The 12,032-nt window shown below is 45.2% G+C and overlaps 1 protein-coding gene across 1 annotated transcript in view; it reads left to right on the top strand.

The window, feature by feature from the left end:
- The window catches only part of TEX14 (testis expressed 14, intercellular bridge forming factor), a 112,063-nt gene that overhangs the window by 57,943 nt on the left and 42,088 nt on the right, over nt 1-12,032 (top strand). Inside the window, exons 10-12 of the mRNA XM_018064130.1 lie at nt 5,806-5,957; nt 7,535-7,725; nt 8,512-8,662. Of these exons, the coding sequence (XP_017919619.1) occupies nt 5,806-5,957; nt 7,535-7,725; nt 8,512-8,662 (494 nt within the window). The remainder of the gene's footprint in view (nt 1-5,805; nt 5,958-7,534; nt 7,726-8,511; nt 8,663-12,032) is intronic.

Raw genomic sequence — 12,032 nt, 5'->3', positions numbered from 1 at the left:
ATCAATGGAGGAAGAGGTTTCCCAGTGTCTTCCCCTGTCAGCCCAGGTTAGAGGGGCTTTGGGGAAGTTACTTCTGTTCATTATAATGAATATTTGACAGGCATGAGCACATGTTAGCCAGACTGTAAGTTTTCAGAATTTTCTGTGGCTTCACACAGCCCAAGTATTTCTCACTCACCTTGCCATGCAGCGTGTGTGTGTTGGGAAGGGATGGCATTCACCGTGCTCTGCATTCCTCCCTTCCAGGGCTCCACTGGCCCCCAGGCCTCAGCCTCCCACTGTGTCCTCCGCATCGCTGCTCATTGAGAAAGAGCAAGCCTGGAGGGACGCGTGGAGGGGTTTAGGGACTACCGGAAGTAGGTGTATCATTACTTCCCACTTTACAAGGCCCAGCACCCAGTCACCTCTTCCCTGCAGGCAGGCTGGGAAATGCACCACAGCTGTGCATCCTGGAAGATGTGAGAAGGCGGTGGGTGCTGGTGAGCCTTACGATCCTGACCTGAGTAGGTGGGGCTCAGTGCAGGGAGGGAAGTAGTGATGAAAACATCATCTTTACTCGAGGTTTCGGGCATGGGCTTCATTTCGCATTTGGCAGAAGTCAGAGTCCTCCTGAGAGTGGAGGGCTGGCCCCCATCTCCTGCCCCTCAGTTCTGGGGGGCAGAGGATCTACCCTGCGCTTCCTTACCGTCCTCCGCAGCTCTGAGGCCCGGGCCCAGGGCTGCTCGGGTGCAGCCTGAGCCGCGGGCAGACCCCTGGCTGAGACCTGCTCACCTCCGCTGAGCCTGGTCCTCACCCACCACCATCACTGAGGTTTTATTTCTGAGTCTCTGGCAGGTCTTGCGTGCATACCTGCTAAGTCACTTCAGTCATGGCTGACTCTTTGCAATCCCATGGACTGTTGCCTGCCAGGCTCCTCTGTCTATGGGATTTTCCAGGCAAGAATGCTGGAGTGGGTTGCCATGCCCTCCTCCAGGGGATCTTCCCGATCCAGGGATCAAACCCTTATCCCTCATGTCTCCTGCATTGGCAGGCGAGTTCTTTACCACTAGTGCCACCTGGGAAGCCCCTGGCAGGTCTTGCATCTCATAATTTACTTCTTAGAAAAGCTCTATGAGGACAGGGATTTCTGTTTTATCTGCTGCCATATCTCAGATACCTAGAGGCTAGAGCAGGCCTCCACACAGCGGGAGCTCTGCATGCTCTTAATTTTTTTAATTAAAAATTTTTTTAAAAATTTATTTTAAAACAATGTATTTATTTATTTGGCTGTGCCAGGTCTCAGTTGCAGCACACAGGATCTTTAGTCGTGACACGTGGGATCTTTAGCTGCGGCGTGTGGGATCTAGTTCTCTGAGCAGGGATAGAGCCCAGGCTCCCTGCATTAGGAGTGTGGAGTCTTAGCCAGTGGACCACCAGGGAAATTCCTTTTTATTTTAAAAATTCTATTTTATTTATTTACAGATAATTTTGTTTATTTATGTATTTATGGCCATTCCATGCTGTTTGTGGCATCATAGTTCCCTGACCAGGGATTGAAGCCACACCCCCTGCATTGGCAGCGTGGAGTCTTAACCACTGGACCATCAGGGAAGTTCCTCAACATGTTTTTTAAATTGAATGAAGTGGAAAGACTATCAGTTCCCTGGGCCTCGTGTGTCCCTTGTCTCTGTCTGGAGAGGAGAGCATGGGTCAGATTGGGCTTCCCTTTGTGGGCCTTGGCAAAGGGTTTGAATTTAATCCTTGAAACACTGGTTTACTGTGAAGGATTTTTTTTTTTTTTGAGAAGAATGATGTTCTGGCTGATTCACAGGTTAAGAAGATCCTCCTCACTCTTGCATGGCGACGGGGCAGTGATGGGACGAGAGAGAAACAGGGGAGCAGTTAGCTGTGACTGGAGCCGTTTTCCATTGGAAACCAGTGGAGGCCAGAGCTCTCGCCAGTTGAGCTGCTCAGTCTCAGATCTGGTCCATTCTCAACCCCAGTGTCTCCCTCTGCCTACAAGATTAAGTCCCCGCACTTTGTAGAGTGGGAAGCCTTCCGTGGTGGGGGCTTCACCCGCAGCGTCACCCGCATCACTTACGACTCTGCCTGGCCATCTGAAGACACTTGGCAGGCCATGCCATTTCTCAGGGCAGCTCCTCACGCCTGGAGTACCTGGCACTCCTGTTTATCCTTTTAAACTTATTTCTGACACCATCTTCCACCACACCCCCCCCCCCCCCCCCATGAAGCCTATAGTAAAGCCCTTTCCCCGAATCACCAAGCATGCTTCATTGCCCAGTAGTCAAGTGTCGGCCCCTCCGAATGGTGAGCAGGACCCATACTATGGCTTGTTCATTTTTACCACCCAGCTCAGGGCCTGCCACATAGTAAGTGCTCAGGAAGCATTTGAAGTGAATCCTTGAAGTGATGCAGAACAAGGTTCACCACTTTGGCTATGTGTTCAAGAGCTGAAGGGTTTGGGCATTTTTACCGTTGACTTTTTTCAATAAGGTTTTAGAACCCAAGCTATTTGCCAGTGATGCAGCGCCACCTGTGGTTCGCATGGAGGTATAACAGTTTATTTGATCCGCTCTCCAATAGAAATATGAATCCTAGAGTGAAATGGGGATTTGGAGATGGCCAGCCTCAACCCTGGGCTTCCCTGGTGGCTCAGACAGGAAAGAATCTGCCTGCAGTGCAGGAGACCCGGGTTCTGTCCCTGGGTCAGGAAGATCCCCTGGAGAAGGGAATGGCAATCCACTCCAGTATTCTTGCCTGGAAAATTCCATGAACAAAGGAGCCTGGGGGACTTCAGTCCATAGGATCAGAAAGAGTTGGTCATGACTGAGCAACTAACACACACACAGAGCCTCAATCCTGGGGCTTCCAGGTGGCTCTAGTGGTAAAGAACCAACCTGCCAGTGCAGGAGACACAAGCGATGTTGGTTTGATCCCTGGGCGACGAAGATCCCCTGGAGGATGGCATGGCAACCCATTCCAGTATTCTTGCTTGGAGAATCCCATGGACGGAGGAACTCGGAGGGCTGTTTATTGTCAAGAGTAGCATTCCATCTCTTGATGTAAAAATGATACGGCAGTTTCTCCTATTCTTCAACTCCTTAATGGAGTCTTTAGAGCTGGAGTTGACCTTGCAAGTGGTATCATATAGCCATAGCCAAATGTAATTTTGATGATGTCAAAGCCGAAGCTGAAAAGAATTCCCTGGGACTTTCCTAGTGGTCCACTGGCTAAGGCTATGTGCTTTCAATGCAGCAGCCCAGGTTTGATCCCTGGTCAGAAAGTAGATCCCACATGCTGTCACTAAGAGTTCACATACCTCAACTAAAGATCCTACATGCCGCAACTAATACCCGACGCAGCCAAATAAATAAATAAATATTAATAAAAAACTCCTACATTCCACTAGCATTAACAGAGAAGGAAGAGGGGTTGTAAGAGAGGAAAATGAGTGGAAGTAAAAGAGAAAGGACATAAATTCTGATTGTAAGTGATTGTCCCTTGCCTTAGGTAGCCTAAAAGGCCTGAGAAGGTCAGTGAGCATCTCCCTTGGACAATCACCCTACAATATGAAGAGCCAAGTGTGCTAGGTCCTTGGACTATATCTCTGACAATAAAACACTCCATTGCTTTTCCTGCGATACTAATGTAATATTTTGCATGTATATCCATGCTGTTCACACAACACCAGGCCACACTTGCCTATTCAGCAATACAACTACAGAGTCTAAAAATAGGATAGCTTCATGGCTTCCTAAACTTACTGCCTGCAATCGAAAGTTCTGCTGAGAGCAGACTTCCCTGGTGGCTCAGTGGTAAAGAATCTGTCTGCCAGTGCAGGAGGCACGTATTTAGTCCCTGGTCCGGAAAGACTCCCCGTGCCACGGAGCAGCTCAGCCTGTGTGCCACAACTACTGAGCCTGTGCTCTGGAGGCTGTGCAAGGGAGACCGCCACGATGAGAAGCTCGCTCACCTCACCTGGAGAGTAGCCCCCACTCGCCACAACTAGAGAAAAGCCCGCACAACGATGAAGTCCCAGCACAGGCGAAAAGAAATAAAATTATTTCTTAAAAAAGTTCTGCTGGGAGAAGTATTACCTAGAGAAGTTTGTTCAAAGTCTGAGAAGCTCATCCCATCCTCTAAAAGCTTTCCTCTGTCAGCAAAAAGAACTTCTAGTTATTTGCTTTTTAAATAAAAACTTAATTCTTTTTCTGGCTGCCTTGCATCACTGGTGGTGAAATCTCTAGTTCCCCAACCAGGGATTGAACCTGGGCCTTGGCAGTGAAAGCACTTGGTCCTAACCACTGGACTGCTAGGAAATTTCTAAACACTTAATTCTTAATTATCAACCAGTAGTCATCAAGGCTTTACCAATGCTTATCATTTAAGTTCACATTGGGCTTTCCAGGTGGCTCGGTGGTAACGAACGCGCCTGCCAGTGAAGGAGACCCAGGTTCAATCCCTGGGTGGGGAAGATCCCCTGAAGAAGGAAGTGGCAACCCACTCCAGTATTCTTGCCTGGGAAACCCCAAGGATAGAAGAGCCTGATGGGCTACAGTCTGTGGGGTCACAAAGAGTCAGACACGACTTAGCAACTAAACAACAACATTCGTAATAATTCCTTACTTGCTTATTGCTTTATGGCTCACAGAGTGTTTCCACACGTGTGATCTCATTTGATGCTCATGACAGCTGTGGGCAGAAATCAGCACTGATTTCATCCTGAGGAGTTTTGTTGGCCCAGAGGACATTTAGGACACTCTGACTTAGTTCTCAAGGAGCCTGGATACAAAGTTGAGTTATTCAAGCAAATCAGTGAAACTTTGAGTATAAACTGAGAGGGCTCATTTCCAAGAGGGCAGAGCTCAGAAAAGGAGCAATCACGAAGAGTTGGAAAAGTCCCAGAAGGCTCTGAGGGAGGCTTGAAGGGGTTCTTGGAGAATTCTTGCTGCTGCTAAGTCGCTTCAGTCGTGTCCGACTCTGTGTGACCCCATAGGTGGCAGCCCACTAGGCTTCTCTGTCCCTGGGATTCTCCAGGCAAGAATACTGGAGTGGGTTGTCATTTCCTTCTCCAGTGCATGAAAGTGAAAAGTGAAAGTAAAGTCGCTCAGTCGTGCCCGACTCTTAGTGACCCCATGGACTGCAGCCTACCAGGTTCCTCCGTCCATGGGATTTTCCAGGCAAGAGTACTGGAGTGGGTTGCCATTGCCTTCTCCGTGAAAAAGTCTTAGGTTCATTTATTCAAAAGTAAGCATTGAGGCCTTGGTGTAAGTTTAGAGTTCTGATGATATAAGAGTTAAGAGGCCTGCCTCATGGAGCAGATAATAGCAGATGATAAATAATAAATCAGTGAACAAGAAATTCAGATAATAAATGCCCTGAAGCCAATAAATTGGGACTACTTTAGGTGGTCTGGTAAGTCCTCTCCGAGGAGGTGATTTTTGAGCTAGTGTTTTAATTATAAGAAGCACGCAGTCATGCTAGGCTCTGTGGGCAGAGCATGCTCTCAGAAGAAACCACCAGTGCAAAAACCTGAAGTGGTGATGTGTTTGGCACATTGGAGAAACTTCGAGAGGGCCCCTGTGACTTGTGGGGAAGGAGTGAGTGGGAGGGAGTGGCCAGCTGAGGTGGGAGGTGGGGCAGGGCCTGCTCAGGTAGCAGCAGCAGGCAGTGTGGGCTGGTTCAGGGTCTAGCTGGGTTTCTAGAAGCTCAAGGAGGCCATCAGCAAGTGTTTCCCTCGTGTGCTGCGTGGGGATCACAGTGGCCCTTTCAGACGCCAGCCCCACCTTGCATTTCCTTCTGTAGCCAGGATGGGGGTGCACACAGGGGCCTGACTCGAGTGCCACTCCCCACCCAGCTGTACAATTGGGCCGCCCCGGAGGTGATCTTACAGAAGGCAGCCACTGTGAAGTCGGACGTCTACAGCTTTTCTGTAATCGTACAGGAGATTTTAACAGGTGGGTCAGAGAGCACACCGGCAGTGACCGAAGTCCCTGTTCCTAGCTTGGGTTTTCTTCCCCCTGAAGAGTCGCTTAGTGTATTGAGAGTGCAGGACACAGGGAAGAAGACTTTAGGGAACCTCTTTGTGTTCATGTAAGATGTGATCTCTCAGAAGTCATTCTCTTTTAACCTGTTCTTCAAGATTCAGCAAAGCCCACCTATTGGCTTGTCAATGGTAGTGCACTGAATCCAAGGGGAGTTTTTAAACTGAATATTGCTGTCAGTGCTTAGGGGTCTCTGTGAGGTGCCCCTTGAGAACCTGTTTTCTTTTTCTTTTTTAATTTTTATTGAAGTATAGCTGATTTACAGTGTTGTGCCAGTCTCTGCAGAGTGGCTCAGTTACACATACGTGTGCATTCTCTTTTTTTATTTTTTATTTTTTTTTAAATTTTAAAATCTTTAATTCTTACATGCGTTCCCAAACATGAACCCCCCTCCCACCTCCCTACCCATAACATCTCTCTGGGTCATCCCCATGCACCAGCTCCAAGCATGCTGTATCCTGCATCAGACATAGACTGGCAATTCAATTCTTACATGATAGTATACATGTTAGAATGTCATTCTCCCAAATCATCCCACCCTCTCCCTCTCCCTCTGAGTCCAAAAGTCCATTATACACATCTGTGTCTCTTTCCCTGTCTTGCATACAGGGTCATCATTGCCATCTTCCTTAATTCCATATATATGTGTTAGTATACTGTATTGGTGTTTTTCTTTCTGGCTTACTTCACTCTGTATAATCGGCTCCAGTTTCATCCATCTCATCAGAACTGATTCAAATGAATTCTTTTTAATGGCTGAGTAATACTCCATTGTGTATATGTACCACAGCTTTCTTTCCCATTGTGGTTTATCACAGGATATTGAGTAATGTAGCTTCTTGTGCTATACAGTAGGACCTTGTTGTTTATCCATTCCATTCTAAATGTGACAGTGTGCATTTACCAAACCCAAACTTCCCAGGCCATCCCTCTCTTTCCCCTCTCTCCATTGGTAACCACAGGTTGTTCTCTATGTTAAGAACTTACAAATGAGGGGAAAGGATTGGCCTCTGAGAAGTAAATGGAAATCAGACACACCCAGGATCCATTGTATGTGTAAGCAGTGTCGCTTATAAGAAATAGAAGCCCTTCCAAACGTACAGGTCTCTGAGGTGAAGGCATACAAACCACATTCACTGCCGGAGTGAGACTCAGCCCCGTGTAGTAGTGTTTACGGTCTCAGAGGCAAAGCCTCACCTTCTGTGACAGGAATGCATTGGGCAGGCCAGCCTGACACCAGGAAACATCCCTTGTGGTCCCCAGGTCTGCCGGCCAGAAGCCCACACCTACAGGGGTCTGGCACTGCTTTATCCTGTCTCTGTGACAGGGATCTCCCTGCTATTTGGGTCAGATGGTTTCTCCTTTGTTACTGAGCTTCCAGTAGTTTTTCTACGGAGAGATTAATTTTAAAGAGGTTGAGCAAGTTGAGGAAAGTTAGCCAGTTTTATCTGATTTCTTAATGTTTCTTCTTCTGGCTTTTTCCTTAACAGACAACATACCCTGGGATGGCTTAGATGGCTCAGTCATTAAAGAAACCATAGTCTTGGGAAATTATTTAGAAGCTGATGTCAGGCTTCCGAAACCTTACTATGATATTGTTAAGTCAGGCATCCAGGTCAAGCAGAAAGATAGAACTATGAACCTTCAAGATATCCGGTATATTATGAAGAATGACTTAAAGGTAAGCTCTAAAGTTGTTAGCGGTCTATTTTTGCTTACCTATCTCAGGGTAAATTAGGGAGTTAAGAGACCAAGAAGAAGGTGAGATCAAGTTGTAGGAAGTTTTGGAAATCCTCATTTCATGACACTCTTTCTGTGTTCCCAAGAAAAGCCTAATTGCCTGATTTGGTTGAGGGCAGCAGGAAATTGCAGAGGGAGGCTGGAGAGGGTCAGTTTGTAAAAGGGGCACCCTGTAGGCACGTAGTGTGATTCAGTGGATAGCAGCTTTAGTTACTTTAAAACAAATCACTTTATCTATTTACTTTTGGCCGTGCCGGGTCTTCATTGCTGCACAGGCTCTCCATCCAGCTGTGGCGAGTGGGGCTCCTCTGTAGGTGTGGTGCACCAGCTCTCACTGGGACAACCTCTCTTGTTGCAGAGCATGGGCTCTCGGTGGGCGGGCTTGCGGGCTTTGGTAGTTGCAGCTCCCAGGCTCTAGAGCACAGGCTCAGAAGTTGTGGTGCAGGGGCTTCGTTGCCCCGTGGCATGTGGGATATCCCCAGGTCAGAGACTGCATCCGTGTCTCCTTCACTGGTAGGTGGATTCTCTACCACTGAGCCACCAGCGAGGCCGCTGTTACTACTTTTCAAAGTATTGGTAATTACAGTGAGTTCGTTTATGAGAACTATAGTGAGTCTACCCAACAGGAGTAACAGAGAGTTTATCTGACACCTACATATGTTTCTAAAACACCAGTGACATTCAGATGATTGCAGATGTGTCCTTGACAGTATTTCCCTTGTTACAGGATTTTATTGGAGCCCAGAGAACTCAGCCAACTGAGAGTCCCAGGGTGCAGAGATACGAATTTCATCCTGATGTCAGTGTGTGTCTAGGACTAACTTCAGAACATCCAAAAGAGACCCCTAACTTGGAAATAAAAGAGCTGAAGGAAACAGGTATGGCCTTAACTCAAGGTTTTGACATAACTGTGTTTTGAGAGCTGCAACTAATCAGCTCCTCCAAATTGTACCCGAAACTTATACTGGGAAAGATGACTGCCTTAGGAAACAAACTCAAGATCCTTAAAACTAAGTTAAATTTTTATGGGCTCCATGTACACCTTTTCCAGAACTGGGCAGTAACAATCTATTTCTTTCTAGTATGATTTAGGAATGTATTCAATTATTTCTTAAGTAAATATGGTGATTTTTATTTAAAATTATTATCTGTTCATTGTTGCCCTAAAGTCTGGGAGCGAGCAGCAAGAATGAGAGCAGAACACAAAATCTGGTGCACTGGGTCAGGGGGCCTGCAGCCTCTGTCGGACTGAGGTGCAGAGTCCACTCTGAGTCCAGCTGTTGCTCCTGACTGTAGGCTACAAAACTTTCCTTGATCTGTCTTTCCCAAGGCACTGCACTGACATAGGCCAGATCTTGTTTCTCCCCAGGTCGTTCCCTCGTGGGACGGTCTCGGGAGCAGTCAGCAAGTGTGTAGGCGGTGTTCATACCTGACGCTGACCCGCTGTCAGGGTCCATGCTTTCATGACCCCAGTCATACTCGCTTTTGGGCCTGGCCTTGGGGTCTGTAAGAAGGCTGTTATTCTAAGGAAAACATGAAAAATATTTTTGATCATTGTTGATACATCCTCAGCACAGCTTCTTGATATATGCTGTTTCTCCAGGTGCTATTTCTATGAAATTTCTCAAGGCTGTGAGTGTACATTATTAGAAATTCCCACTACATCTCCCCCCTTTTGTTTTTGCAGGAGTAGATACGCTGTCTGAGCAACTTCTTTCTTTATCATTTCTTGGATGATTTCGCTCGTGTATCTAAGGACTAGACACAAAACAGTTAAAAATATACATCTTGATATTATAGTACCAAGCAGTCCTCCTCCTAAAGTTTTAATCCACATCATGGGTTTAAGTTTATGTAAGCTTTCCTCAGTTTCTTTAAATAAATCAGTTTCTGGGGGTTATTGTAAGTGAACATTCTGCATATTAGACATAGTAGCCTGTAATTGGGAAATATCTAAGGATAGATTATTACGAATATGTTCTCTCAGATGTTTAGATAATCGATCCCAAGTATATGCACTTTCATTATGTTAATGAGGTGTGACACAAAATGAAGAGATATTCCAGTCGCACTTAAGATGAGTTTGTAATTTTAAATTTTGTATTTCGTCCCCTAGTAGGAGAACTGCGTTTTCTAAATCAGTCGATCGTTCATTAATTTCTCGGTCTGTGTGGGTTTGACTTTCGCAGGCAGAACTTGCATTTTGGTCCCACTACTGTACAAATGTAGTTGTTTGTATAGTTTGATGCGGAGCCACCTCGGCTACTGCTGTGGTCGTGGCTATCACAATAATTTCCACAATAGCTGTTATAAGGAGTCCAATAAACTGTTTGGAACGTTGCAGTACTTTATTTACAACCTTTAAAAGAGCATGTATTTCAGGGGAGCCTTCCTATGGTCTGGTTTGATTTACTGGAAGCTATATTCCCAATCTCTGTCTTAATATAACAAATGAGTGATTAGAATTATAAAGTGAAGAATTTAAGCAAGTATATAATTTGTAATCCTGGCAAGAAAGTTCTTGTACGCTTTCATTGATAGAAATTGTCCCTTTCAAGAGCACATAACAATCTCTCACACAAGCCTGAATATAAAATGCCCAGTTTGTACTGGTGTTAAATGTCAGTGAATCATTAGTTTTATCGGAATAATGTCCATCCCGAATTTGCAATTTTCTAAGACTTAAAGCCAATTTCTAAACCTCTCCTTGCCCTCTTCCTTGATCCAGTTGTGGGGAGGAAGGTGACATGCCACTACCATATCATATAATTGGATGGTCTGAATGAGTGGTAATATTAGTTTGGTCAAAGACTTTATGCACCTGCCAACACATCCTTTTGTGAGCATTGCAGGACTGATTTTGATGAAAGCAATTAGAGACTGCATACCCCTTAGGGGACTGCATACCCCATACAGTTCAATAGGAACCACTAATCAAAATTACTCCCTCAGTCCCACGGCAATTATCCCAGTGAATATGATCTTGTGTTTCAGTCCACAGCTTGCGATAGTTGCATAAAGGTCTGTCTGATTTTGTGTCATTATTGGATTCTGAGTCGTTATAAGCAAAACTCAGACCAGAGAGAAGATATAGTTGAATCTTAGTATAGTTATGATTTAAAGAATTAGTCAACAGCCAGGCTTGCATAGATAATTTAAGACATCCTGTAGCTGGTCCGACACAAATTGGCCAGGATTCATACCCATAAGTAACACTGAAGGGAGTCCCTTTCTCTTTTTAAACAAAAGGAAGGCGTGTACCTTCAGGTCCTGGTCTCCAGGAAGAATCATTAACATAAATGGGAATTATAGAATCCCCCCAGTCAATGGGTTTTAGTAATGGGGAATTAGGTATATATGCCCAATAAGTATAATTCTTTGCTTCTGCCAAAACCAGGGGTATACTCACTGCGATAGTTACCAGGGCAAACATAACCATGATGAGGTTGTCTGGAGTCACTGGTTGTTTCTGCCCAGTTTGACTCTACCAGCTGGAATCCACTCAGGTTCTGGACCTTCTCCTGGGGAGATACAAGCAAACCCTCTTTCCCATGTAATTAACTTTCCTGGTGACCAAGCATTTATTAGTAGATCTTGCCACCAAATCACAGGCTTAGTTGTATTTGTGGATGTAGCCTGAACATGTCACTCAGCTGTAGTTCCCATAGTTTGTGTGAAAATATTCAAAAATTGAGAGTAAATAAAGCTTTAATCAATATTGTTTATTGTCCTATGGCGTTTCCCCCTTTTTGTTTTTGTATTATGTGTTTAAGTGATTGATTAGCCCTCTGCATTATGGCCTGTCTTGGTGGGTTATTGGGAATGTCAGTAGAATGTTTTATAGATCAAATTTTAAGAGATTGTTGGAATATTCTACTGGTATAAGCAGGGCCGTTATCAGTTTTTATAGTTTTTGATAGTTTTATAGCAGCAAAAAATGCATATAAATGTCTTTGCATATGTTTTGTAGTCTCACTGGAATGAGCAGGGGCCCATATAAATTGAGAGAATGTATCAACAGTCATGAGTACATAAGAGAGTTTACCAAAGGAAGATATGAGTTACATCCATTATAACTATGGATTTTATATGGAACTGCATGCCATCATTATATCAGTGCCTCAGTCACACATTTGATAACGTAAGGGACAACATTTCTTGAAACAGGCAATATAGAAAACAGTATAGTTAGCTGTAATAGCAGAATCATAAGAATTTAAGTCAAGAACTTTTATTAGGCATAGCCCA

Source organism: Capra hircus, chromosome 19 (genome assembly GCF_001704415.2).
Source record: "Capra hircus breed San Clemente chromosome 19, ASM170441v1, whole genome shotgun sequence".
Lineage (NCBI taxonomy): Eukaryota > Metazoa > Chordata > Mammalia > Artiodactyla > Bovidae > Capra > Capra hircus.
This window is presented reverse-complemented; position numbering and strand designations above follow the sequence as displayed.